The 27,682-nt window shown below is 38.2% G+C and overlaps 1 protein-coding gene across 3 annotated transcripts in view; it reads left to right on the top strand.

Annotated features, from left to right (window-relative positions):
• Positions 1–4,686: 4,686 nt before the first annotated feature.
• The window catches only part of TMEM161B (transmembrane protein 161B), a 72,153-nt gene continuing 49,157 nt past the window's right edge, over positions 4,687–27,682 (top strand). For 2 of the 3 annotated variants that reach the window (XM_069590060.1, XM_069590061.1), the window contains exon 1: positions 4,693–4,832. In XM_069590060.1, the coding sequence (XP_069446161.1) occupies positions 4,830–4,832 (3 nt within the window). In that variant the 5' untranslated portion in view covers positions 4,693–4,829. Of the gene's footprint in view, positions 4,833–27,682 lie in introns of all 3 variants that reach the window. The other variant, XM_069590062.1, reaches the window with a different exon arrangement.

Genomic DNA, 27,682 nt, shown 5'->3' with positions numbered 1-27,682 from the left:
TTTGGAAGCTAGAAGCAATGGAATATATCTTCAAAATGATAAAATACAATAGCTGCTAATTCAGCAAGAATGTTATTTGAAAATGAGGTGAAATAAATAAGTTTCTAAGTTTCTCTCAGGATACAAAAACGGAATTTGTCCCCAGCACCCATGTACAAAGGAGATACTAAAACTTGTTCTTCAGGAAGAAGAAATAAGATGCCAGATAGAAGCTTAGAAACTCAAGGAGTCATAAAGTACAACAACGTAAATATTTGAGTAAATATAAACACATATTAATCATATAATGTCTTAAGGAAATATATATTAAGTAGACACAATGTATGGAACATGCAGTGAGGCAGTAAATGATGTGTTCTCGGGTCCTTACATTGTCTAGGAAGATGTGTAATATAAATTCTAAATAATACGTAAGTGTCAAGCTTATGGTGTGGAAGAAATGGAATAACAAAAGATAATCTAAAAGAAGGCAATAAAAGGAGAAACTCAATAAAAGAGAGATGGGACAAATAGCAAATAATGATACATTTAATTCCATGTATATTAGTAATTGTGTTACATACAAGTCAACTAAACTTTAATTACAAAAATATTAGCAAATTAGATTTAAAAAATAAATTTGTGCATATAACTCATTTAAAAAATGTAAAAACACTTAGAATAAAATCTACATTATGGTTGCTTTCAATTGCTTTAATTTTGCTCTTTCCTACCTGCAAACTTACTCTCCTTGTAGTCACTATGCTTCAGCCAGGCAGGCCTTTTTTTTGTCCCTAAGATATTCCAAGATAGTTCATGCCTCTGGGTTTTGCATTTTTGGCCCCTCTGCAAGCATTTGTTTCCCCAATTTCTGCAAAGCTGGATTCTCCTGTCAAATAGAAGTTTAAATAACACTCTTTTGGAGGTTTTCCTAAGGACTTCCTGGGTGGCTCAGATGGTAAAGTGTCTGTCTACAATGGAGGAGACCTGGGTTTGATCCCCGGGTTGGGAAGATCCGCTGGAGAAGGAAGGAAATGGCAATCCACTCCACCACTATTGCCTGGATAATCCCATGGACAGAGGAGCCTCGTAGGCTACAGTCCATGGGTCCCAAAGAGTTGGGACACAACTGAGTGACTTCACTTAAAGGTTTTCCTTAGTCACCTATTCTAAAATATTCACCCATTTTAACTCCCTACCTAGCATGATCTTATAGTTTACTTATGGTCTATTATTACTAAAATGTAGTAGGGACCATGTCTGCTCTATTTACCACAGGTTCCCCAAGTCTAGAACAGTGACTGGGACACAGTAGATACTCAATAAATACTTAAAGAATGAATAAAATGAGTTTAGGTTTTAAACCTTTCTTACAGTTTTATTGCTCTTGGTGGTGGCTGTTAAAAGAGTGAAAGTGTTAGTCGCTCATTTGTGTCCGACTCTCTGCGACCCTGTGAACCATAGCCTGTCAGGCTCCTCTGTCCATGGAATTCTCCAGGCAAGAGTACTGGAGTGGGTTGCCATTTACTTCTCCAGGGAGTCTTCCTGACCCAGGAATCGAACCTGAGTCTCCTGCATTGCAGGTGGATTCTTCACCGTCTGAGCCACCAGGGAAGCCTCTGGCTGTTTAAAGACTTTCCTGATCCCAAAAGGTATCAAAGATATCAAGATCCCATTTATGTATGGTAGTGATCCCTGAAAGTATGCACTATAATGTGTAAAATTCATAGGAGTTTTTCCACCAGTAAGTCAGATATGTAGCATAGTCTTAGATATAAATAGAATAACAAGTAAATAAAGAAAAGCTTCAAAGGAAAGCTCCTGAACTACTAAAAAGTTGCAATACACTTCTGGAGAACATGTTTGTTTGTATGTTTTTCCCGCATTAGAAAGGTGAGAGTAATATAGGTGAATGTTATAAAACATAATTTTTTATGGGGAGGGGGGAGAACCCCTTTCATCCACTCCTAAGTAAAAAACATTGAATTAAAAAAAAAATTACCTTCTTACAGTTGTTTTAGAGTGGTAATTCCAGTAATGATGATTTATATATCTTGGTTACTTCCTTTTTTACTCTTTGTTTTATACTCAGTTTCTCACATCAAAGCAATCACACCGGTCACATTTTCCATTAGAAAGACTAGCTTAATGGCTTCTAAAAAATAGCTAGATAATATACCACTAAGCGTATATGACAGAATTTGACCAATCTCTAATTGTTAAAGATTGTTCCTACTTTTTTAAAATCATGATTAGTAGTCCTACAACTAACATTTTTGTCCATAAATCATTTTAAGGGCAGTTTAACTGAAGTGATTTTGGTCTATAACATTTATTTAAATGGTATTTCTCAAGGGGGAGAGGGTGGGCAACACAAAAGGGTCCCAGGCATTTACCTCTAATTAGGAAAACAGTATACCTTGCAGGGAGGTGTGGAGATTACAAAGGCATTGACTGCATAAGCGTAAGTTATTATATTAATTAAAGAAAAAGCAGTGGAAATTTCTTATAGGAGCTAATCTGGAAAACATTTTGGAAAAAATATGGAGCTGGACTTTGAAAAAATGATAGGTCTTAATGTTTGAAAATGTTCCAGACAGGTGGAGGTGTTGAAGGAGATAACTATTTGTTGGTGTTCTTAAGTATCAGAGAACAGTTCTTACTCAGGACAACTCATCACAAAGCCTGAATAGTGAGCAACTTTGATTTTTTATCAAAGATTGGACTCCTAACTTCCTTGCCAGAAACAACCAAATTTCTTCTTAATCTCCATCATCCACATCTTTGTTCCTCTTTCATTCTTCCCTTTTTTGTTCCTCTGCCAGACTCTCATCTAAGTAACGAAAATAGGTAAATTCCTCTTCTTCAAGGCTTGCAACCTTACACAACATTTTAACTGTTGCAACCTTAAAACATGCATGCCTTATAATCTTATTAAAATACTGCTTGTAACAGATCTTTCACACTAAGAGAATTAGGAACATTCAAGGATATTAACTAAGTTATTTATCAACTTGCCCTATACCAAATAAGGAACATAGAGTCACATGATCTATTAAAAATGATTAGCAGATAATGAATAATGACTGTGATTTTCTTTCGTGGTTTCATTCTGGCAGCAATAAATTCCACCCTAATAATTTCAATCTTATTGCCACATAGGAGGTGATGCTTTGTGAACCTCAACGAGGCTGCTAGTTCTAGCACAGTAAAACTCACGGCGTCAGAAATGAGTTAAGACTTCACGGGATGTGTTGTAGTGATAGACTTATAGCCACTTCCCTTTTCCACCTTTTCTTCCCTAAGGATAGCAGCTGCTTTCCACAGACACCCCAGTCGACAGACTCCAATTCCTCTCTCCCACAGTTACCATCTGCAGATGCCCAGGGGCTTGTCTGTTTACAACCTTGTCCCAAACAGCAGAAGCGGAACCCTCCGAGAAGTTCTGGATTCGTCCTCAATAGGACCTGTTTCACAAAATATTTCCCAGCCCCTGTCCACCTGTTTCCAATGTTAGTAGTTAGGATATCTGTATCTTCTCTGTCACACTATGCATTCCCCAATAAACAAAATTTAAAGTGAAAACTAATATAGAGCAAATGCCCTGTGCATGTTTCTTTCAGATGACTCAGAACTTTCATGATTCCCAGGATCTTTCGACCATGTTTAGGTTGGGTATCATGCTCTTCAGGGACTTTGGTAAGGAAGGTGAAACTTAACATCTCTAACCACCATTGCCAACCCAACTTTAAGTTCTTCTGAAGGTTCCTAGATTCCTGTTCCAATTCCAGCTTTTCCGACAAAACTAGACCCTAAGGCAAAAAGACATCCTCCAGATGAAACTGCAGATACAGTCAGGGATCCCTGAGCGGTGAGGTGAATTTCTGGGTTAAAAGTACTCTGTATATCCATTTTAAGTCTGTCACTATGTATAACCAAACAAAAGGAGAGAGTTGACAGGTACACTTAACACAACATTTTGAAGGTATATGGAAGTTGTCTTTGGGGGAGGGGGGGGACACAATATTACAAGGAATCCGAAAGTTTGACTGGCGATGGATATTTTTCAAAAAGGAAATCGTCCATACTGGAATGTATCAAATAGGCAGAATTCTCTTGCGAATTTCTCTGCTCTTGGTGGATGCAGTTCTGACTTCGGCTGGTATCTGAACAGGGCAGAAACGTCTCACGATCAAATTCCACTGCCCTGAGGAAGGACAGAGCTGGAGCACCCACAAAGCAAAGAGCAGAGACGACGCAGGGACGGGTCTGTAAGGATTCGAGTCTCCCAGAAGGGACGGCCAGAAAAATGAGAAGGTAGGAGAAAGAAAGGGCGTGGCTGAGCTAAGGCACTTTCCATGTCGTCTCAGAAAGAGTGCGGCTTAACTGGGGTTTTCTTCCGCTCGAAATCCGCTGGGTCTGGAGTCGACTCTCCCCGTGTCCACGAACCTGTATCTCCATCACCCAGTAGGGCCCACACCACCCAATCTACCTCCGGATCCTCGCAGGCGCCGCACTAGCGCGCCGCCCGCCCACCTACCTGCGCTGCGCCTGCGCCTCCCCCACCTCCCGCGCTCTCAAGGTCAGCGCCGCCCCCGGCCTCTAACCTAGCACCCACGGAAGTGGCAATAGAGGACGTCCTGCGTCGCCTCACCTCTGCGTGGCGTGGGGTCGCCGGCGTTCGGCAGAGGGGAGGGACTTCCTGTCGCGCCGAGCAGAACTTCCGGCCGAGCCGGAAGATCCTCTCCCTCGCGGTGTCGAGTGGCTCCCGGCTGCAGGGCTGGGAGGGGAGGTCCGGGACGACCCCGGTGTACTCCTGGGCGTCGGGTCCACGACCTTTTCTTGGCGCCATGGTGAGTCCTCCCGTGAGGGCTGGAGTGAGAGCAGTGGGGGGAAGACGGGCCCAGGAGGTCAGTCCTGTGCAGGGAAGCCGGCCGGGTGGCCAGCTGAGGATGGAGCGGGCGGGAGCAATGAGATGAGCGGTAGGGCAGGACCTTACCACCTTCCCCGGGGCTCTAGGACCCCCGAGGAAGCGACGTCTGTCCAGCCCAGCCGCTGGATCTGTCCAGGAGTTCGAAATAGGTAGTTAGAATATTCATGGCCCGTTCACTGTGGACGGCCGTGGGGTCAGGTGGTCCCAGAGTTGACCTTGCCCGGTTGATCACCTCCTCCCTCCTCTCAACTGTAGGGCAGTGGCCAAGAACTTCAGATCTCAGAAATGCTCCTGGCCTTTCCGGGTGGACCCAATACTTCCCCTTCTTATAAAGGGTCAACACGTGTCACTTAAAGAAACGGCCAAGTCAGTTTATCTTTCAGACTTGGCCCTTGGGAAATTGGAAAAAGTCTCAAAGAAAGGTCTGGACTGAATAAGGAGGGTCTTGATTGGAAAGGAATGGTGCAGGGGCGTGGGCGAGGGAACTGTTGGAGTAGGGAGAGTACCTTGACCATAAGATCTGTAAGAGCCTCAAATATTAGGCAAAAAGGGTTTTCTTTTATGAGGAGGAGGAAACAGGCTAGAAAGAACTGAGTTTGGGGAAATGAGATGAAAGGGTAGTATGATTGGACTATAAATCAGAGAAAGTTTTACCCTCTAGATCAGACTTGTGAGGAAAAACTGTTGGAGGTATATCCTGTTTCAGAGTGAGGGTGGGCCAAAGTTCAGGAATCTGGGGGAAGAGATCATATAGTTTGGGTAATATCTTGCTCCAGTTGATCTATGGGGACAAGCAGTTCAACTAGTCATTTTTAAAGCAAAGAATGGTAATTTGCAGGCACTGTGTCTGGCCTTGTTACAGGGCTTCCCAGGTGGCTCAGTGGTAAAAGAATCTTCTTGCCAGTGCAGGGAATGCAGGTTGGATCCCTAGGTCAGGAAGATCTCCTGGAGGAGGAAATGGCAACCCACTTCAGTATTGCCTGGAAAATCACATGGATAGAGGAGCCCTGTGGGCTCTAGTCCATGGAACCGCAAAGAGTCGAATGCCACGGAGCACACAGGCAGCCAATTCTTGTATCTTGCTTCCCTAAGTCTTATGGAGACTGTTGGTTCTTTGCAGTAAGCTGTTTCCAGAAAGGTGGTGGTGGAAGGATTTCTTAACCTTTGCTGTTTTCCAATATGACAGGGGTCTGGTTCAGAATTGCCAAGTTACTTCAAATCCTCATCTGGAGGACGTTCTGCCTTGGAATTTGGAGTTTGCTGTATTTTTTCAGGATCAAATGTTGACACTGTTCAGTTGTGTATGATGATTCACTTTTGAATGACTTACAGAAATGTAACGGACTGTGAAACAAAGGGACTTCAAAATAATGTGGTTCCTAATTGTATCAGCTAACCTCTTGACTCCTTTGAGGCAGTAGTGGGTGTGTATTCTTTAAACCTCAGTGAATAGTACAATTTGTAATTATTAAGAGTTTGTTGTTTTTTCTTCCTTTTGTACAATGAAATTAGACAAAGATAAGGAACAGAAGGACTAGAATGAACCAAAGATAATGACTGCCTAACCACCTTCCTCTCTCCCCCCAACCCCCAGTTTTACAGAGGGAAAAATCTGAGGTTTAGAAAGAGGCAGTGGTTTACCTAAAGTAGCAGTAGTTTGGCACTTTTTCATTTTTTAACATATCAAGTAGGTAATACTTAGAATCTTTGTCAATATGTTTGGCCAAACCACAGAATGGAAAGCAGAGCCTTTTTTATTTTACATCTTGATTTTTTTTGTTTTAATCAATATAAACTCATGATCCAGATCAAAAATACTGAGTGTTGACTCGTAATTGTTTTTATGTTGTGAAAGTCAGTTGTTCAGTTGTCTCATCATGTCCAACTCTTTGTGACCCCATGGACTGCAGCACACTAGGTCTCTCTCTCTCCCTCGCCAACTCTCAAAGTTTGCCCAGGTTCACATTGATTGCATCAGTGATGCCATCCAGCCGTCTCATCCTCTGATAACCCTCTTCTCTTGCCCTCTGTCTCTCTCAGCATCAGGGCCTTTTCCAGTGAGTCAGCTGTTCACATCAAATGACCAAAATACTGGAGTTTCAATTTCAGCAGCAGTCCTTCCAACGAGTATTCAGGGTTGATCTCTCTTAAGATCGACTGGTTTGATCTCGTTTCTGTCCAAGAGACTCTGAGGAGTCTTTTTCCAACACCATAGTTTGAAGGCATCAGTTCTTCAGTGCTCCACTTTCTTTACAGTCCAGCTCTCACAGCCGAACGTGACCATTAGGAGACTATAGCCTTGGCTGTATGGACCTTTGTTGGCAGAGTAATGCCTCTGCTTTTCAACACACTGTCTAGGCGTGTAGGCCTGTTATAGCTTTCTTGCCAAGAAGCAAATGTCTTCCAACTGCATGGCTGCAGTTAGCATCCGCAGTGATTTTAGAGCCCAAGAAGAGTGGATCTGTCACTAGTAGTCGTGTGTAGTGTAGTAGTAAGTAGTGTTAGTTGCTCAGCCGTGTCCAGCTCTTTGCAACCCCATAGACTGTAGCCTGCCAGGGTCCTCTGTCCAAGGGATTCTCCAGGCAAGAGTCCTACAGTGGGTTGCCATTCCCTTCTCCAGAGGATCTTCCCGACCCAGGGATTGAACCCTGTTCTGCTGCATTCCGGGCAGATTCTTTACTGTCTGAGCTACAGAGAAGTCCTGTAATCTGTCATTGCTTCCACCTTTTCCCCTTCTATTTGCCACAAAGTAATAGGGCCAGATGCCCTGATCTTAGTTTTTTTTAATGTTTAGTTTTAAGCTGGCTCTCACTCTCCTTCACCCTCATCAAAAGGCTTTTTAGTTTCTGTTCACTTTCTGCCATTCGGGTGGTGTCATCCATGTATCTGAGGTTGTTGATGTTTCTCCCGCCTATCTTAATTCTGACTTGTAACTCATTAATCATGATGTGTTCAGCATATAGATTAAACAGGCAGCTGACAGCAGACAGCCCTGTCATACTCCTTTCTCAATCTTGAACCAGTTAGTTGTTCTGTACTGTTCTGACTGTTGCTTTTTGACCCGCATACAGGTTTCTCTGGAGACAGGTAAGATGGTCTGGTATTCCCATCTCTTTTAAGAGCTTTCCACGGTTCTTTATGATCCACACAGTGAAAGGCTTTGGCGTGGTTGATAAAACAGAGGTAGATGTCTTTCTGAAATTCTCTAGCTTTCTGTGTGATCCAGTGAATGTTGGAATTTGATCTCTGGTTCCTCTTCCTTTTCTAAACCCAGCTTGGGTATCTGGAACTTCTTGGTTTGCATAATGAGTCCATAGAAAATTTACTAAAGGAATGAAGCTATGTTTTTATTATACTTTTTGAATATTACAGACCAACTTTAATCAAATAGATTTTTAAACCATTTAGGTTGGTTGTGGGTGAAAAGTAGATCAAACTCCTAGAATTATAGGAATCTCATGGCTTATTTTACCTATGTAGCATCCTGTTGTAACTTTACTGCTGGGATTGTGCTCAGTATGTTGGTTGGTTAAAAAAAAAAAGTGAATCTCTGCCTTAATTGGAGTTAATGAGTTTTCTTTTTGGGAAATGGAGAAGGCTGTTGGGAAGAGATAATGGGATAGAAGTTAGAAATACATGACTAACACAGGGGAAAGAAATTCTGGTGCGGGGATGGAGACACACAATAGGTGGCTTCAACTGAGTTTTGAAAAGTTAAATTAGGACACTCGGTTCACTTCAGTCGCTTAGAGTGTCCAACTCTTTGTGACTCCAGGCCTCCCTATCCATCACCAACTCCCAGAGTTTACCCAAACTCATGTCCATTGAGTCGGTGATGCCATCCAACCATCTCATCCTCTGTCGTCCCCTTCTCCTCCTGCCCTCAGTCTTTCCCAGCATCAGGATCTTTTCCAGTGAGTCAGCTCTTCGCATCAGGTGGCCAAAGTATTGGAGTTTCAGCTTCAACATCAGTCCTTCCAATGAACACCCAGGACTGTTCTCCTTTAGGATGGACTGGTTGGATCTCCTTGCAGTCCAAGGGACTCTCAAGTGTCTTCTCCAATACCACAGTTCAAAAGCATCAGTTCTTTTGTGCTCAGCTTTCTTCACAGTCCAACTCTCACATCCATATGTGACTACCGGAAAAACCATAGCCTTGAGTAGATGGACTTTTGTTGACAAAGTAATGTCTCTGCTTTTTAATATGCTATCTAGGTTGGTCATAACTTTCTTTCCAAGAAATAAGGACACTAATTCTTAATAATTAGAACACTAATTCTCAATTTAAGTTCACATAGGATTCACCTGTGATACTTGATAAAAATGCTTATCTGGGCTGCCTTATTGAGGGAGTGGAGTCTCATAATTTAATTTTTAATGAGTTTTACAATTAAGCCTCAAACTTGTGGTCCTGAAAGCACTTTGAAGGAACTCTAATGTAGCCATTAGAAACTTTGATAGGGATATTGAGGTTTTTGTGCTGAGTGATAATCATACATGTGGTTTGTTGATGTGTTGGATCACATTAATGGATTTTGGATTGTTGAACTAGCCTCAAATACCTGGAATAAATTCCACTTTGTTGTGGTGTATAATTCTTCTCATACATTGTTGAATTTGATTTGTTGGTATTTTGTTTAGGGTTTTTGCATCTATGTTTACGAGAGATACTGGTCTGTAGTTTTTTGCTTTTCCTTGTAATCCTTTGCTTGATTTTGGTATTGGGGTACTTCTCTTAGAATGAGTTAGGAAGTGTTCTCTCTGCTTCTGTCCTCTGAGGAAAGAGATTGTAGAGACTTGGTATAATTTCTTCCTTAAATGTTTGATAGAAGCACCAGTGTACCCTACTGGGCCTGATGCTTTTTGTTTAGGAAGGTTATTATTGATTCAATTTCTAAGTAGATAATAGGCCTGTTCACATTGTCTATTTCTTATATAAGTTTGGGCAAATTGTATCTTTCAGAAATTGGTTCATTTCATCTAGGTTATAAAATTTGTGAGCATAAACTTGTTCATAGTGCTTCTTTATTATCCTTTTAAATGTCCATGGATCTGTAGTGATATCCCCCCTGTCATTTCTGATATTAATAATTTGTGTCCTCTCTTTTTTCCTTACTTGATAGGGCTAGAAATTTACCGATTTTATAGATCTTTTCAAAGAACCAACTTTCGGTTTCATTGATTTTTCTCTGTTGATTTCTTCTTTCAATTCCATTGAAGATAATTCATACTATTTCTTTTCTTTTGCTTACTTTGGATTTAGTTTGCCCTTTTTCTTGCTTCATAAGGTGATGCCTTAGGTGATTTAAAACTCCTTCTAATACATGTATTTAGTGCTATAAATTTCCCTTTAAGCACAGCTTTTGCTGCATCCGAGAAAATTTGATAAGTTGTGTTTTCATTTTCATTTAGTTCATATATTTTCTCTTGATTTCTTCTTTCATCCATGTGTTACCTAGAAATGTGTTGTTTGGGCTCTGTGTGTTTTGAGATTTTCCAGTTATTTTCTCTTACTGGTTTCTAGTATAATGCCATTTTGCTCTGAGGGCAGACATTGTATGATTTCTATCCTTTTAGATTTGTTAAATGTTTTATAGCCCAGAATGTGCAATTTGAAGGATGGATTCTGGTCAGGTTTCATCAGTTTGCCACATGGTGGCAGAGATTTGGGTCTCTTCTCAATTCCCTGACTTTTCCTCCACTTCACTCCTTTCCAAAAGAGGCTTAGTTCAATTAATAGTAGATACTATTTTCTTGGATAGCATTTAGTTGGTTGAAGGTTGATTCTTGAGACTGATTTATGCCTTTGTCTCTGTCCACTTTTTAGATAATTAATTTGTTTGCTTTGGGATAACAACTTAAATATAGTTGATTTTAGAAAATCAGACCATATTCTAAAGTGTTCATTTTTTAAGAGAGAATTTATTATTTTCCTGTTATGATTTTTGAACACCAGCTTGCCCTGCTGTTGTTTAGTCGCCCAGTTGTGTCTGACTCTTTGCAGCCCTATGGACTGCAGCACACCAGGCTTCCCTGTCCTTCGTCATCTCCCAGAGTTTGCTCAAACTCATATCCTTCAAGTTGGTGATGCCATCCAACCATCTCGTCCTCTGTCATCCCCTTCTCCACCTGCCTTCAATCTGTCACGGCATCAGGGTGTGTTCTAATGAGTGGCTCTTCGCTTCAGGTGGCCAAAGTATTGGAGTTTTAGTTTCAGCATCAGTCCTTCCAGTGAATATTCAGGACTGATTTCCTTTAGGATTGACTGGTTTGATCTCCTTGCAGTCCAAGGAACTCTCAAAAGTCTTCTCCAGCACTACAGTTCAAAAGCATCAATTCTTCAGTGCTTAGCCTTCTTTGTGGTCCACCTCTCACATCCATGCATGACTACTGGAAAAACTATAGTTAGAGGAACTTTGAAGAAATAAACCTGATTTGTAAATTGCGCTCCTACTCTTTGTATACTACCTACTCTTGAGTTACAGGAAAAGAAAATTTCTAAAGTCCCGGTAAAATGAACATTCTCTTGGTTTTAACTGAAATGATTGTCCCTTTTGTTTCACCAAACACTTAAAATTCGTGCTCTTACCTCAAAAGTATTTGTTGGATCATTCGTTCATTGTCTGTTAAGCAGTATCTGTATGTCACATGCTGTTCCTGGCAACAAAGACATAACTCTATAAAACAGAGACTTTCTTGTCTTTACGGATCTTAGGTTATATTGAGAGTCTGATGATAAGCAATTGAGATATAATGTTTGTTAGTCATGGTAAATACAATAAGAAAAGATAGAACAGAGTTAAGGAAATGATTGGGGTGATGATTTTAGATAGGGCATTCAGGGAAAGCCACAGAGAGAGGGTGACACTGGGACACATTTGAGTTCAGTATGCCTGCTGTCTTTGAAAATCTGTTTATGATTGCACCCAAAAAAGTGTTGTAGTATCAGGTACAAAGTTCATAGTGTCTTTAACTATAGTGTGAATCTTTCAGTAAAGTCATGTATGATTACTTTTCTGTATAGTGAACAGAAAAATGATAGAAAAGTGTTTTTAAAAATCTTATATTAATAGGTGATACATTTTACTTAATAGATTGCATTTTTTATGCCACATATTGTTAGTCTTTTAAGTTATTACATATCTTGAGAGAATACAACTTGTTCACTCATAAGTATTCTGAGCTTACAGAGTATCTTTTACTTACATTAAACAGACTTAGTAATTCAGTTGTTAAATTAAATTAAGTATATTTTGTGTTTTGACCATAAACAAAAGATTTAGAAAAACCTGAAATAATTTCAGCTTTTGATACTTCAGTATTGAAGTTCAGAATCTTGATAGCTGATTGTAGTGTTTTATTTATTTTTTAAAAGTTGTATTAAAACCAGCTGCTCAAACATTCGTATCTTTAAGAATGACTTTGGGAAGAGTACAATAAGTATATGGCATTGAAAGTCTACTTGAACCAGAACTAAATGACCTCTATAGTTTGTTTCAAAGTCTGTGACTCTCAGTATGTGGATTTGTGAATATTATTGATGTACTTCTAGTTGAATGTACATTGAAGGGACCAAGGAGGGAATATTCAATGTGTATGGAGTTTAAGAAGGATTTAATAAAGGATTGATTGGTCTAGGACTTTAAGTGTAAGTAGAAGTATGTTGGGTGGATAAGAAATGGAATTTTAAGTACTTTTCCTCAATAGCAATAGTAGCTACGTTTATTTAGAGTTAATATTTATCTGCTCTACTTAACTTCTCCTTATCTCCCTGGAGAAGGAGATGGCAACCCACTCCAGTATTCTTGCCTGGAGAATTCCATGGATGGAGGAGCTTGGTGGGCTATAGTCCCCGGGTTGCAAAGAGTCGGACACAACTGAGCTGACTTCACTTCACTTTCACTCAACTAAACATTTATGACGTAATCACTCTTGGGCTTTTTCCCCCCCTAACCTCCTACTATTTTTTTTTAATCTCCATATTTTACCTACTTTTTTTTTTTTAACTTCTGTTTTACAGATACATAAATGGAGGCACAGTGAGATTAGAGTAACTCACCCAAAATTGTATATCCAGCGGTGGTGAAATTTGACTTCTGAATCAGGCTATTTGACCACTGTACTGTTGTGCCAATCTTACTGTTTATCTTTGATAAATTTTAGCTTAATGAAAGGATTGAATTTCAAAAACATTCTCCTATAGAAGTATTACTATAATTAGTGATTATATTTCTAGAAAATCATTCTAACCTAGTTACTACCCAGTATCACATCTCATGGTATTAGAGAAATTAATTATTACTGTCATGAAAGCTGTAATGATTGGCATTTCTAACTCAGATGCTAAATACATCTGACTCTGCTGTAGTAAGTCACAAGAAGGATTCTTTTCATATCCCTTTTATCTTAACTGGCACTCCTTCACACCAGAGCATGAATTTCCCTTAGGCCTGGGGATGAACTTCCAGTAACACTGATGAAGTGAGGAACAATTAGAGAACTGGGGATAAGGACCTTTGGTGAGTTAGAATTTCTTCAGTGTGAGCCTGCAGTGTTTTAAGTTTCTTCCAGGTGTGTCTCCTGTGTCACAGCCCACTTTTCTTGAGGGCTCTCAGGACTGGCTTGCTCCTTTTCTTTTCACTTGCATTACCTACTGCTTGCACCTAGAACTGTGTTTCCCCCTGGAGCTGCAGAGAAGAACGTAGTCTTGTAGAGTATCTTGCCTTCCTTTGCAGATGTTCAGCACACTCTAGTAAACGTTTTTATTGCTAGTAGAATTTGCGGAAGTCACCTCCCCATGTAACTTTGGACTAACCATAAACTAGTTAGCTAGCTAGCTAGCTATTTATTACAAAGATTCTTTAGGGGAAAAAATGGAAGTCCTTGATGATAGTGATCAATCTTTGCAATAAGTTCTTGGGAGTAGGGAGGTTTGGATTGTGAGGGATGACATGGAAATACTTAGAGGCCTTGGGAGACTTTTCTCCAACAGTAGAAATTACTTATGAAGAAGAAAGTTCAATAAGCCCCATAGTATAAATATATGATTATAGACTGCCATCAGTTAATGTCACAGATAAGGCACTTCAAAGGCTATGGCTGTGTTTTAAATAACCTTATACTTTTAATCTTTTTGATAAGTAATACACAACCCTTTGAAATAGCAGTCTTGAATCCTATTTTTATATATAGTTTTTAACGTCTGCCCTTTACACAGTGGTTCGCTGACTTTTGCTATCTTCTACCTGTTGATTGCCACTGTTTGCCTTCATGCAGTGATCTGCTTAGAAAAAGCAGTGCCGTAGTTTCCTGCTTTCTTTTCCGGAAAAGTCAAAGTGGAAGATTCCGCTCGACCAAAACTTCATTAACTTGAGTGTTTATTAAGTATTTTTCTCATTTCTGAAGATTTTGGCTATTTTTATGGTGAGTATAAATGACTGACTAGAAAATAGTTCCAGTTCTTTATGGTTTATGGGCGTAGGTGTTTGTGTTCCGTGATTGCAGTCATTTGTTTCTGGTTACAGGCTTGTTTAAAAGAGAAGCCATGCCTTATTTTCCTCAAAAGTTTTGCTTTTATTAATAGCTAATTGATTAGTAGAATTTTACTTCCATTTAAGTTTGTGCCTACTGCCTTCCTGCTCTGTTCCCTATTTTCTTAATTAACATTAAGACAGTGAAGCCTCACTGTGTCATTTATTCCTAGACAGTTTCATTGTTTGGATAGGTCAGTTGTTTCATGTTGAATATACTAATCTTTCCCTATTCCAATTTTTAAGACAGAAAGGAAGTTGAAAGGAATCCTAGAATAACTGCAATTAGAATTAAATGTCAAAGAAATAAATTTTCCAGTCAGGAGGGACAGAAAAGAAAACTTTGGTTAAAATTTGTTGTAGTATTTGTAGTAAGTTTAACTGTGATATTTGTTCTTTAAAGCCATTTTTTAAATTTGATTTGAACTAACACTTATTTTTGATTTTGATAGTTTCTCAGTCATTCCCATCAGAAGTTGTTAAGATTATCATAGTTTCTAAAAATGTTTTCAGGTAATAAAGAAAATAAAACATTTAATAAAAGAGAATTGACCACATAGCTGAGATAAATTTAAAAAAAAAAAAAAAGGAGAGACTAGAACTTTTGACATTCACAAGTCTCCTAAGAGAAATACTGCAAACTACTTGTTGAGATAAGAATGTTGGGCAGTGGGCTAGGTGTACTTCTTTACATTAACTTGGATGGAGCTCTGATTTCCTTTCAGCTCTCCTACAAATAGTAGCTCATTTAATTCTTAATGAGAATAGTTATTCTCCCACTGGGAATGACTACCTATCACAGGATTTGATGATGGCTTAGTAATGGTGGATATGTAACTGCAAACAATCTATTGTTTATTTAATTAAAGTAATTGCAGTCATCATCAGTAAGCTCTTTCAAGACTTCAGAGATCATTTGCCAACTCTTGTCTTTTTGTAGATAAGGAATGAGTCCCAGAGAAGGTTTGTCTGGTTGCGGTGCTGTCACCAGTTAGTGACAACTGTCTTGATTGTGATGTTTAATTACTCAACATATTAAAATATTCACAATGAAAGCATTTTCTAACAGTTAACATTAAGGATGCACGTTAAGTTTTCTTGACTTTTTTTGCTTAAAGTTTAGAGATAAGCTGAAATTTTTATTTTAAATTTGTTTAATAAAGCTTTATCAGTGTATTTACAAAAGTTTGAAAGGAAGTATTTGCAACACTTATTGCATTAAACTGAGAGGATTATCTTGTAAAACTTGCTACGAATCTTACTCCGAGGTATGCAGAAAACATGATATCTTTCAGTCTTAAATAATTTTCTTCTTTATTGAAAATAAAGTTCAGTATTTAGCACGTATAGGAACATGAATGTAGTGAAGAACTGTGGGCAAATTATGTTTTATCTTTTTATTTCATCTAAAAAGTAAATATTCTACTTTCTTTCCTAGGATTGGAGTTTGAGGCTGAAGAAGTGAAAATGAGATGACTGTAGTTCTAGAAGGGGAGAGACCCTTAAATTACAGCTGAGAATGATAAAGGCTGTTTTGGAATTACGTGTATGTTTTTTTGTAGCAAGGAAGGTTTTATGGAGGAAATGAATGTTGAGGATGAGAAAGAATTGGTTTGAATAAGCAAGATGATTTGTAAATGTCAAATGTAAATTTATTAGTTATGACTAATGCTCTTTTGAATATAGATCTATAGGGATATTGTTTATATTGTCAGGAAGTATTACGGTTATGGAAGAGTAGCAGAATTTAGGGATGTCTTCTTCTGTTGAACCTTTTGTTTGTTACTTATCAGTATTATAATAAAACATTTATGCCTGCTTTGTTTAGAGATAAAGTTGCTAACATCTTTAAAAATACTTCATTTTTCATCAACATTTTAATGACTGTATGGTATTGCTTTATATGAAATATTGCATAATTTATTCAACCTACTGTAACTGGAAAATGATCTTTTAAGATAAACTATTTCAACTCTAATACATTAAGATGTTTTATAAATTATGTTTAATTAGAATGTCCTCTGTTCTTATGAGAAAGTATTTTTATCCTTGCCCTCTATTTGTTGTTGATCTTTCACTTTGCCTTATCAGTTTATATCTTGGGGAAATATCTGAAGTTTTTTTCTAAGTTTAATCAAATTCTGAAAAATGGCTTTATATCATCACCTTTAGCAGAAAGTCTGGAGCTGATGTTGTTGAATATAGTTATGTGAAATTCATGCATTCTACTATGTTGTGGTTCTCACTAAGATATTTAGGGTGATAATTACCTAGGCATTTCATTGGTTAGTGGGTTTTGACCTTAGTTTTAAAGTACATTAGACATCTTATTCTGAATTGGGAGACAAAAATTTCTGCTTCTATTTTTTACTTTAAGGAAATTTAAAAAATATTTTGTGGCACAAAACATTGATGTTTTGCAAACTGAACTCATTCTGTAAATGTTTAAATTTGAAAACCCATGTTGTTTGAGTTCAGGTCATAGTTGTTGATAATTGTGTTTTTCAACTCCCTGTCATTTTACGTTTCCCTATATATTATGTATCTATAATTCTGTTTGTAGTAACAGTTTGAACTGTATGAAATTGCTATTTTTTAGGTCAAAACAGTTAAGTATATGATTTCACATGATTCAATCAATAAATCTGTATTAAATATCAATAGGTGACTTTATTCAGATTCTTTAGCCACTTTTTAAAGTCTCTGAACCTTCCCGCAGTCACATTGCCAAGATCCTGACCTTGGTGTGGTTGTTTTTCAAGATCTCTCAAACTTTGTCCACTCGGTGATTTTCTTTGGCTCTTTTGACCAGCTACTTAATTATCCTGCAGATTTAACCTTTAACTCTAGATCTTATTTCTCTGATGTTGTACCTAAAGCTTCGTCTTTTAGACAAAGGTGCTTGGCAATTATTCATTCAATTCTTCTGTTACATTTCTGTCAAAATTCTCAGGACTTTTGAATTTCTCACAAAATTCCCTCCCCTCTTTTGTTTTATAGATCAACTCCCCATCCCATCATGGTTTTTAGGGAACAATCTGAGGACTTTGAAATGATGTATAATGAGTTTTCCAAAATGACTATATCCAGTGGAAAGCAGGGCATCATAGATATTGACCTGATTTCCACCCCCTCCACCAAGTTATGTAAACTCTGAAGACCTTGGATTTTAAATTTAATACATCTCTTTACCTTTTTGTGTACTTCTCTTAGGTAAAACAAGGTCTCATGAAGTTTTACTTTCAGCTTAGGCCTTTGGTTTCATCTATTTCTGATTCTTAATATTCACAGTTAACTCTTGATTAGAATATTTAGCAGCCTCCTTATATTGGTCCCTTTGCTCTTGCCTTATGCATATATATTTCCCCCACTACAAATATATATATATATGTGTATATATATATGTATATATATATATGTATTTTATATGTGAGCCATTCTAGTAACTGTCAGATTCTCCTCTTATTGCTTAATTTCTCCAAAGAATAATTATGCCCATTTTTTGCGTTTTATCTTTACGTAACCACTTAAGTGTAATCTTTACCTACTTGCAGAGATAACTATTAATCTCAAGCCTATTTCCTTCCCCCACCCCCTTACAAATGTTAATTTTGCTCTTGTTTTTGAAGCTGTTTTAGTTCAGGCTTTAATGATGTTTGTTGGACTATTTCAGAGGATTTGTAATTTTGCTCTTTGCCTCCAGTTACTTTTACTCACCTCTTTACTTTTCCATGGTAGTGGCAGTTTTTCTTCCAAAATATATATGATTTAGTTGCTTCCAGGCTTAGGACCCTGGACTTCTAAGTACGTACAGAAGAATCCAATGTGTGCAGCCCATAGCAAAATCTAGCCATGTGTAATTCAGCTCATGCTATTTGCATTCTTGGTACAGATTTGTTGTTGTTTAGTTGTTCAGCCATGTCCAACTCTTTGAGACCCCATGGACTGCACCACACCAGGCTTCCCTGTCCTTCATCAACTCCCAGAGCTTGCTCAAACTCGTATCCATTGAGTCTGTGATGCCATCCAGACATCTCTTCGTCATCCCCTTCTCCTCCTGCCTTCAATCTTTCCCAACATCAGGGTCTTTTCTAATGAGTTGAGTCTTCACATCAGGTGACCAGAGTATTGGAACTTCAGCTTCAGCATCAGTCCTTCCAATGAATATTCAAGATTGATTTCCTATAGGATTAACTGGTTTGATCTCCTTGCAGTCCAAAGGACTCTAAAAGAGTCTTCTCCAACACTACAGTTCAAACGCATCAATTCTTTGGCACTCAGCTTTCTTTATAGTCCAACTCTCACATCCATACATGACTACTGGAAAAACCATAGCTTTGACTAGATGGACCTTTGTCAGCAAGTGATGTCTCTACTTTTTAATACACTGTCTTGGTTTGTCATTGCTTTTCTTCCAAGAGCAAGCGTCTTTTAATTTCATGGCTGCGGTCACTATCTGCAGTGATTTTGGAGCCCCCGAAATAAAGTCTGTCTCTGTTTCCATTGTTTCCCTACCTGTTTACCATTAAGTGATGGGACCGGATGCCATGATCTTCGTTTTTTGAATGTTGAGTTTTAAGCTGACTTTTTCACTCTCCACTTTCATCAAGAGGCTCTTTAGTTCTTCTTCTCTTTCTGCCATAAGGGTGGTATCACCTGCATATCTGAAGTTATTGATAATTCTCCCGGAAATCTTAATTCCAGCTTGTGCTTCATCCAGCCTGGCATTTTGCATCATGTACTCTGCATATAAGTTAAATAAGCAGGGTGACAATATACAACTTTCAGTTCAGTTCAGTCGCTCAGCCGTGTCCAACTCTGTGACCCCATGAACTGCAGCACACCAGGCCTCCCTGTCCATCACCAACTCCTGGAGTCTACCCAAATCCATGTCCATCGAGTCGGTGATGCCATCCAAACATCTCATCTTCTGTCATCCCCTTCTCCTCCTGCCCTCAATCTTTCCCAGCATCAGGGTCTTTTCAGATGAAAAGACCTCTCTTCGCATCAGGTGGCCAAAGTATTGGAGTTTCAGCGTCAACATCAGTCCTTGCGATGAACAGCCAGGACTGATCTGCTTTAGGATGGACTGGTTGGATCTCCTTGCAAGTCCAAGGGACTCTCATGAGTCTTTTCCAACACCACAGTTCAAAAGCATCAATTCTTCGGCTCTCAGCTTCCTTTCCTAGTTTGGAACCTGTCCGTTGCTCCATATCCGGTTTTAACTGATGTTTCATGACCTGCATACAGGTTTCTCAGGAGGCGGGTAAGGTAGTCTTATATTCCATCTCTGGAAGAATTTTCCACAGTTTGTTGTGATCCACACAATTATAGGCTTTAACGTAGTCAATGAAGCAGAAGTAAATGTTCTTCTGGGATTCTCTTGCTTTTTTTATGATCCAGCAGATGTTGGCAATTTGATCTCTGCTTTCTCTGCCTTTTCTAAATCCAGCTTGAACATCTGGAAGTTTTCGGTTCTCGTACTGTTCAAGCCTAGCTTAAAGGATTTTGAGTATTACTTTGCTTGCATGCGAAATGAGTGCAGTTGTGTGGTAATTTGAACATTCTTTGGCATTGCCCTTCTTTGAGATTGGAATGAAAACTGACGTTTTCCAGTCCTGTGGCCACTGCCGATTTTTCCAAATTTGCTGGCATATTGAGTGCAACACTTTAACAGCATTGTGTTTTAGGATTTGAAATAGCTAGAATTCCATCACCTTCATTAGCTTTGGTACAAATGGATGTATCAGATCTTGTATTTCTTTCCTTTCTGACAGTGGGATAGTACTCTAACCTTGTAACGTTAGTTTAGATGTCACCTCTGTGAACAAGTCTGTCCTGCCTCTCCCATGTAGATTTATTCTCCCCCTTTGTTGGAATGCACCCATAATACTGGGCACTGACCTCTACCGTATCACTTATCACATATTATTTGTAGGTGGTAGTGAATGGTGGTTAACATTTCAAGAGTTTGATAAGATCAACTCGTGATGGAAGAAGTTGTCCTCTCACCTTGAACTTAAATATGGATTGTTTGCAAGACTTAAGCTAGACTAGATTGTGGCCACATCAATCATATTCACATGTCAAAAGATAGATAAAATTTTAGATAGGGTTTTGTCTGAAGAAGTAGGATTGGAAAGTAATTTTGTCATTTGAAAGTCTAGGAAAACACGTTTTAAGAATCAGAATTGAACATAACTTATCCAGATCTATTTAGGGTTGGGAGTATTTTATGTTCTAGACGACTGTTCTGTGTATTTCTTCAGACTTTATCACTGCCTGAGTGAAATGTCCCTCAATGCTGCCTTTTGCTCTCAATCACTCCTTACCAAGCAGCCTGCTAATTATTTGACTTCCAGCATATTATTAAGACAGTAATGGAGTGGTGCAGTTAGTGAACTTGAACCTCTGATCCACTTGGTAACTTGGTAACTTTCACTGTATATTAATTGTTAGAACTCTTACCAACCTGATTATTGCCAGTCTGTCTGATGTAGATCGATTGTGCCAGAGAAACATGTTTTGTGTGTGCTCTGAATGGCTGAGGGCACAGCCTAAGTGGGAGGCCTGTGGGAGGCTTGTCAGTCCACTTCCTTGAGTTTCCTTCAGTCTGCAGCTTTCCTGTCGGTGACTCCAGGATTCTCCCAGTCACCAAAACTAAACTATTTTCTTAAATAACCTTTGAGACGTTCCTGTTTTATTCTGTAGTTGTTTTCCTTTTTCATGTTCGGTCATACTCAAAGTTGATTGGTTTCCTACTGACATACTTTCTAGTTTTGTTCTTTCCTTCCTAGTTTCAACTGTTTCTATCTTATTAGTCTTAGGTTTACTCTTTGATTGCTCAGGATATTATGTCTAATTTTCCGTCTATGTTACTTCAGTTATTTTATTCTCCTACCCTTGATTGTTTAAAAGCCTTCCAATGTGATATTTGCAAATACCTCAGATCCATGCATCCTCTTGATTTTAAAGATTTTTAACAATCTAAAATTCTGTCTTCGTCTGACATCTCACAGTTCTTTGTAACATATTGATGTCTGCTTTGGTTGAAGGAAGTTCCTAGTGGTCCCATGGTTACTCTGTTCCCATTTGTCATTTAACCTGGAATTCCCTTCCTTGGTTTCATTTTAATCATCTGCTCTGAAACTTTTCTGTTCAATTTTTTGAATTTATATAACCCTGAACCCTTGTTCATAGTACTATGCAATTTTGTGCTCCAAAGTTGTCTTAATGTGTTTGTTGTTGCCTAATACGATAATCTTGGGTTTTAAGTTCTGTCAAGACGGTTTGTTTTGTAGTAGTGTCATTCATCCATTCAGCCATGCTGTGTGCCTTCGAATTGTTCTAAATGTCGTTGCTCTGAGTATTTGAGATAAACAGTAGTCAGAGGGACAGAAAAGTCCTCTGGCAAGTTTCTAATACTAGCCGGCAAGATACCGGATGGGTATTAGGCAGACAGCCTGTATTTGTTAATTAAAGTTTTGTTTGCTTTTCCTGTTTATAGATATAAATAATTTCTGTAGTGATGTAATTTGAATTTATAGATTTTTGACATTGTTTGATCGAGACCCTATCTCATTTGTCACATGATGAGTAGTGCTTCTATATAGTTCTTGCCGCCAGAATAAGAGAGTCTGCACCCCTCCTTCCTGCTGCTGCCTTTAGTGCAGGCCCTTCTTTCATACCCGAGCAGTTGTCTTAGTACCGCTGGCCTAGCCCTCATCTGGTGTTTACAAGGTATCCAGAGTGACTTTTCTTAAGTTCTGATGTGGTCGTATTACTTTTCATGGATTTCTTTATTGTTTTCAGGTTGAACTTAAGTCTGTAGGTTTTGCCCTTCAGTATCTGGTTTTGGCCTGCTTGTCATCCTGTGTGAAGCTGATATCTCTGGTGGTTCACCAAGCTGAGTCCACGGAGTCTTAACTTCGTCTTTACTTTCCATGATGCCCTTTCACAGCTCTTGTCCCTTAGTATGCATGTTGCATTCTGGTAGAATCCTCTGCCTATGCTCTCATCCCTTTGTATTAAGAGTTTGAGCAAACTCCGGGAGATAGTGAAGGATAGGGAAGCTTGGCGGGCTGCAGTCCATGGAATTGCAGAGTCAGACAAGACTGAGCAACTGACCAGCAACTGTTTACTCTCCTACTGGCCTGACTTCTCACTGATGACAGGGACTGTGCTGTTTCTCCCTATTATGTGCAAGTGGTTCAGTGCATGTAGTTTGTTGCTCAGTAAATGTTCATTGAATGCACTGAAACAACTTAGAGGAAAACACATTAGGTTGGATTAGGAATCTGGGTTCTGGATAAGTTTGTGACTGGGTAGTTCTATGGTGTTTGTTGTTTGGACCCTGATAACCTCATTTGTAAATTGTTGGGAGATGGTTTGCTTAAATGCTCAATGTGTGAATTCTAAGTTTTATGTATATCTAGATTGAAATAACGAAGTTCACACCTTCTTTTGTAGTATAAGTTATTTAAGCGTCTCTAAGAAGTCTGTCTCAACATGTCTAGCTATCACTAAAATATGTAAAAAGTTAAAAAACCAAAAATGGGAAGGTCATTGGGTAATATCCTCTTTCTTTTTTTTTTTCCCCTTCTCATTTATTGGAGGGTGAGTGATAATTAAAACCGTCTGGGGTGGTTTGAGTTCAAGTATGTTGCTGATATGCCTTCTGATTGTAAGCAGTGTATACTTTGCTTTCAGTCTGTTTGTCAACAGGAGAGCTAGTTTAGTGAAACGAAACAAAAGGTCAGCTCCACTGAGGTTGACATAATATTGTTCCAAGTTTGAATTTTAAAATTACAACATGTTTTTCTCTAAGTTGGGGGTTTTATTGTCAGTATTGTCAAGCAAGATAAAATACTGCTATTTGATATATTTTATTTCTTGGAGAATTGGTTAATTTTCCTTGGTAAGAATTTTTTTAACCTACCCAAAAATGATTACTAACAAAAATTGAAATGATCATTCTTCTATAAACTAAAGGCAAATAACTTTTTCTTGCTCTTCATGGCCTCAGGTTAATAGATGTGGAAAGGTTGAAACCTCAGTTGCCCCAGTGTTTCACCCTTCTTGGGAGCTTACGAGCTATTTCATAAATGACTTTTCCCAGTTCCAGTTATCGAGAGAATTGAAGCCTAGGGGCAACCAATCTGGACAGAAGCCATCTCTTTGGTCAAGATATTGTTTTGAGGGCCTAATAAAACCATTAAGGCCACTTGGCCAATGACCCATAAGGTTGTGTGCTTGAAACTTCAGCCGTGATGGACTTGATTGTATCGGTGCGTATCTGCTCAGTTTAATAGTTTTTTTGTGTGAAGTTTATGTTTGTTTATGGTTAAATTTACTTAAGCATTAGCTTTTAATTAAAAATGATGAAAGATATTCAGGGAATTTGGTTTTTACACTAAACATTTCAAAAATTCTGTTTTGTATAAACTTAGATATACATGGGCACTTAAGATGATCAGTGAAAGCAGGTTATTAAAATTTGTTTTTAAATTTCACATAATTGTGTCTCTTAATTAATGAGTTGAATATATTTTAATATGTTAATCCCTGGCATGTACACTGTGATTGTCAGTTGTATAGTAATGTCTCAAAAGTTGATCTAAGTTTAGTACAAACAACATATTAAGTTGATAATACATAATTCTGTAAAATGGTTGTCATTTGAAAATATATTCCAAGGACTCTTTTCCAAATAAGTATGAAAAGGATTAACTTTGGGGACATATTTCCCACATAATTTAAAAATTATTTCTCAAAAAAATTAGGTGGATTCTTCTATTGGGAAAAAACAACATTTTAAGTCCACATATACAGTTACCTAACAGCTGATTTATTCTTGGAAGGGTTTATTGACTTCTGTTAGAAAGTTGGAAGAAAATTTATATATTTAACAGTAAACAGATGAGGTTTTGAGAAAGTACTTTCAACTTTATTTTAAAAAGATGGAAATGGCATAGTAAGATAAGTGAATAGAGTGAAATTACATTTTTGAATGTTTTTTAGTCAAACATTAGCTACAACATTGAGAATGATGTTTGCCTTTCACGAGGTTGATCTCTTTAGTTCCTCATTTGCTTCAGTATATCATCATTCTCTGAATTCTTCAACAATATCTTTAGAATACATTTTTCTTCTCACAACCAGAGATACCATTGTAATTTAAATCGTTATCTTTTTTGGTGTGGATCATCGCAAAGCCTAGTTGCTGTTATGCTAGTCAGTCCGGTTTACTGATTTTTATTTGTTTTGGACTTCACATGGTTTACATTCTTTAGTCCTGGTTTTATCAGCAGTATCTCATTATGCTTAGTGATTTGGAATAAGAGGAGAGAATTTGGTATGATGACTTTTTTCCCCAGTTCATCACAATCCATCATATATATATATATATATATCTTCCAGATCAGTCTTTCTGAAATGCCATTTAATACCTGTAACATTTATTAGATATGACTAAGATACAGTTTCAGCTATTAAGGAGCTTGCTGCTGCTACTGCTAAGTTGCTTCAGTCGTGTCCGACTCTCTGCGACCCCACAGATGGCAGCCCACCAGGCTCCGCCGTCTCTGGGATTCTCCTGGCAAGAGTACTGGAGTGGGTTGCCATTGCCTTCTCCATTAAGGAGCTTACACTCTAATAAATTGTTACATATGTTTGTGAGAGATTGTACTAGATGACCTTGAAGATTCTATGATACTATCGGATTTCTTTCAAGGCTAGATGGAGGTTCACTTTTTCCACAAAACTTTCCCTGATTCCCTGACTAAAAAAATTATCTTTTGCTTTTACGTCTGTAATCTCAAATAGACTAACCTTCTGACATACTTGCTAATGTATTTCTTGGCCTTGTTCTGCCTGAAAGCGTTCTTTGTAATGGCATTCACTGTATGGAGATTGCAGAACTTCTATCACAAACTATATAGAAAATAAGATAGTAAAAGCAAGTGATAGGAAATGTGAAAGAAAAAAGACAAAAATGTAACCTTTGATGTTAGGAGAATATAAAAATGGTCTGAACCTTAACCCAATTGGTAGAATTTAAGGCATTAAAATATCCACATTGAAACCAGAATTGAGGCAGGTTTCAAAGGCATTTTAAAAACAGTCCTGTTTAAGAGCCATTTTGCTCCCCTTTTTAAAGAACTCTCTGTACATACAAAAGAAGGCATTTGTTCTTTTACTAATTGACTTGTAAGAACTCTATAATACCTAACAAGTAAATAATACCTTTGGGCTTCCCAAGTAGCTCAGTGGTAAAGAATCTACCTGCCACTGCAGGAAACACTGGTTTGATCCCTGGGTCGGGAAAATCCCCTGGGAAGGAAATGGCCACCCACTCTGATATTCTTGCCTGGGAAATCCCATGGACAGAGGAGCCTGGTGGGCTACAGTCCAGGGAGTTGCAGGAGTCTAAACAACAACAAACTATCCCTTTATGATATGAGTTACAAATGTCTTTTCCAATTATTTTGACATTACTTACACTGTTTCTCTATGAATAAATTTGATTTGATTTTTCTTAAAATCTCATGTTTTTAGAGCACTTTTAGGTTTGCAGCAGGATGGATCAGAGTAGAGAGTTCCATATCCCCTGTCCTGGCATGTGAATAACCTCCCATACTTTCAGTATCCCACATCATGATAATACATTTGTTATAGTGATGTACGGTTGATTGAACAGTTTGTTAAAATCAGTGAAATCTGATTTTTTCAAAAAAATTTTTAGTGTTCTTTTATCCCTTCGGAGACTGATGTAATTTTTTTATGGTATGATTCCATTTATTTTGTTTTCTAAATTTATTTCTTATAGAAGTAACGTTGGTTCTTTTTTGAAAAGCCTTCTCCTTGAAATTAAAGAAAAAAAACTTATCCCTTAATAAGAATGATAATTATGATAATAACAAGTATTGGCTGCGTTCTCTGAAACAGGCACAGCTTGATTAGTAGGTCGGTTGAATTATTAGCTTCATTTTATAGAAGAGAAAATTAAGAATAAGGAGAAATTATTGCTATTTTTTTAGAAAGGTGAAATTAAAATACTAATAGGAAGGATTTAAATAGAGAAGAGATCTGATGCGAAGAGCCAACTCATTGGAAAGGACCCTGATCCTGGGAAAGATTGAAGACAAAAGGAGAAGGGGGCGGCAGAGGATGAGATGGTTAGATAGCATCACTGACTCTATGGATATGAGTCTGAACAAACTCCGGGAGATAGTGAAGGACAGAGGAGCCTTGTGTGCTGCAGTCTGTGGGGTCGCAAAGAGTCGGACACGACTTAGCAACCAAACAGCAACAGGAGGGAAGCTGTTCACTGGATGAGGTTCCTGAAAATCCGTGAGAGGATGGGCTCTGAAGCACCGAGGGATTTGCTTTACACCGGAGATACTCTGTTGTTGTATTTCTAGAGGGTGTGGAAGAAGAAAACAGGTATAGATACCAGTGATTGTGAGCTTGTTAGTGTCAAATGAGAGTTCTCATTTGATGCTGTTGTTTCATTCTCTGTGAACTGGAAGCTGTCCTCTACTGAGTCAAGAGAAGTTTGGAGGGAGTGGATAAATGAGGAGTTTGGGATTAGCAGATGCAACTTGCTATATGTAAAATAGGTAAAAACAAGGTCCTACGGTATAGTAGAGGGAAGTATATTCAATATCTTGTAATAACCTATAATGGAAAAGAATGTGTGTAAAGTACATGTATATATATGTGTGTGAAACTGAATCACTTTGCTATGATTGAATTTTTTTTTTTTTTTTTTAAAGAAGGAAGAAGTTTGAGGGAGGTTGGAGGTGTGGGGAGATGGGAGAAGATTTGAATTAGGTATTGCAGAGAACAAGAGAGGGACTGATGAGAATAAACTGGGCATTTTTGGATCGTGTTAAAAGCCCACCCATTGAAAGTTCGTGATGATAGGATGAATTAAATTTTTTTTTCTAGTGACTTTCCAGCATCACATTTAGTATAGTTAATGCTCTTGAGTTGTTCATTGCCACCTTAGAATTAAAAAACAGGCATACTGCTTTTAGAACTAGCCAAGCTGGTGATCTAAGTGTGTTGAATAGAGTAAATTTGGAAAAGGATGGGGGAAAAAAATCACTATTTTCTGCTTCATTTTGGTACACTCAGGTAATGGAGAAGATTTCTTGGAAATAGATTTTGAATGTGTGTGCTCCCTAATTTAACTTTTGTTAATATGGTTGTGACCCTTGGATAACTTGTAGAGGAT

The sequence above is a fragment of the Ovis canadensis genome, chromosome 5 (genome assembly GCF_042477335.2).
Source record: "Ovis canadensis isolate MfBH-ARS-UI-01 breed Bighorn chromosome 5, ARS-UI_OviCan_v2, whole genome shotgun sequence".
Lineage (NCBI taxonomy): Eukaryota > Metazoa > Chordata > Mammalia > Artiodactyla > Bovidae > Ovis > Ovis canadensis.
Note: the sequence above shows the minus strand (reverse complement) of the source record. Positions and strands in the feature narration are given on the sequence as shown.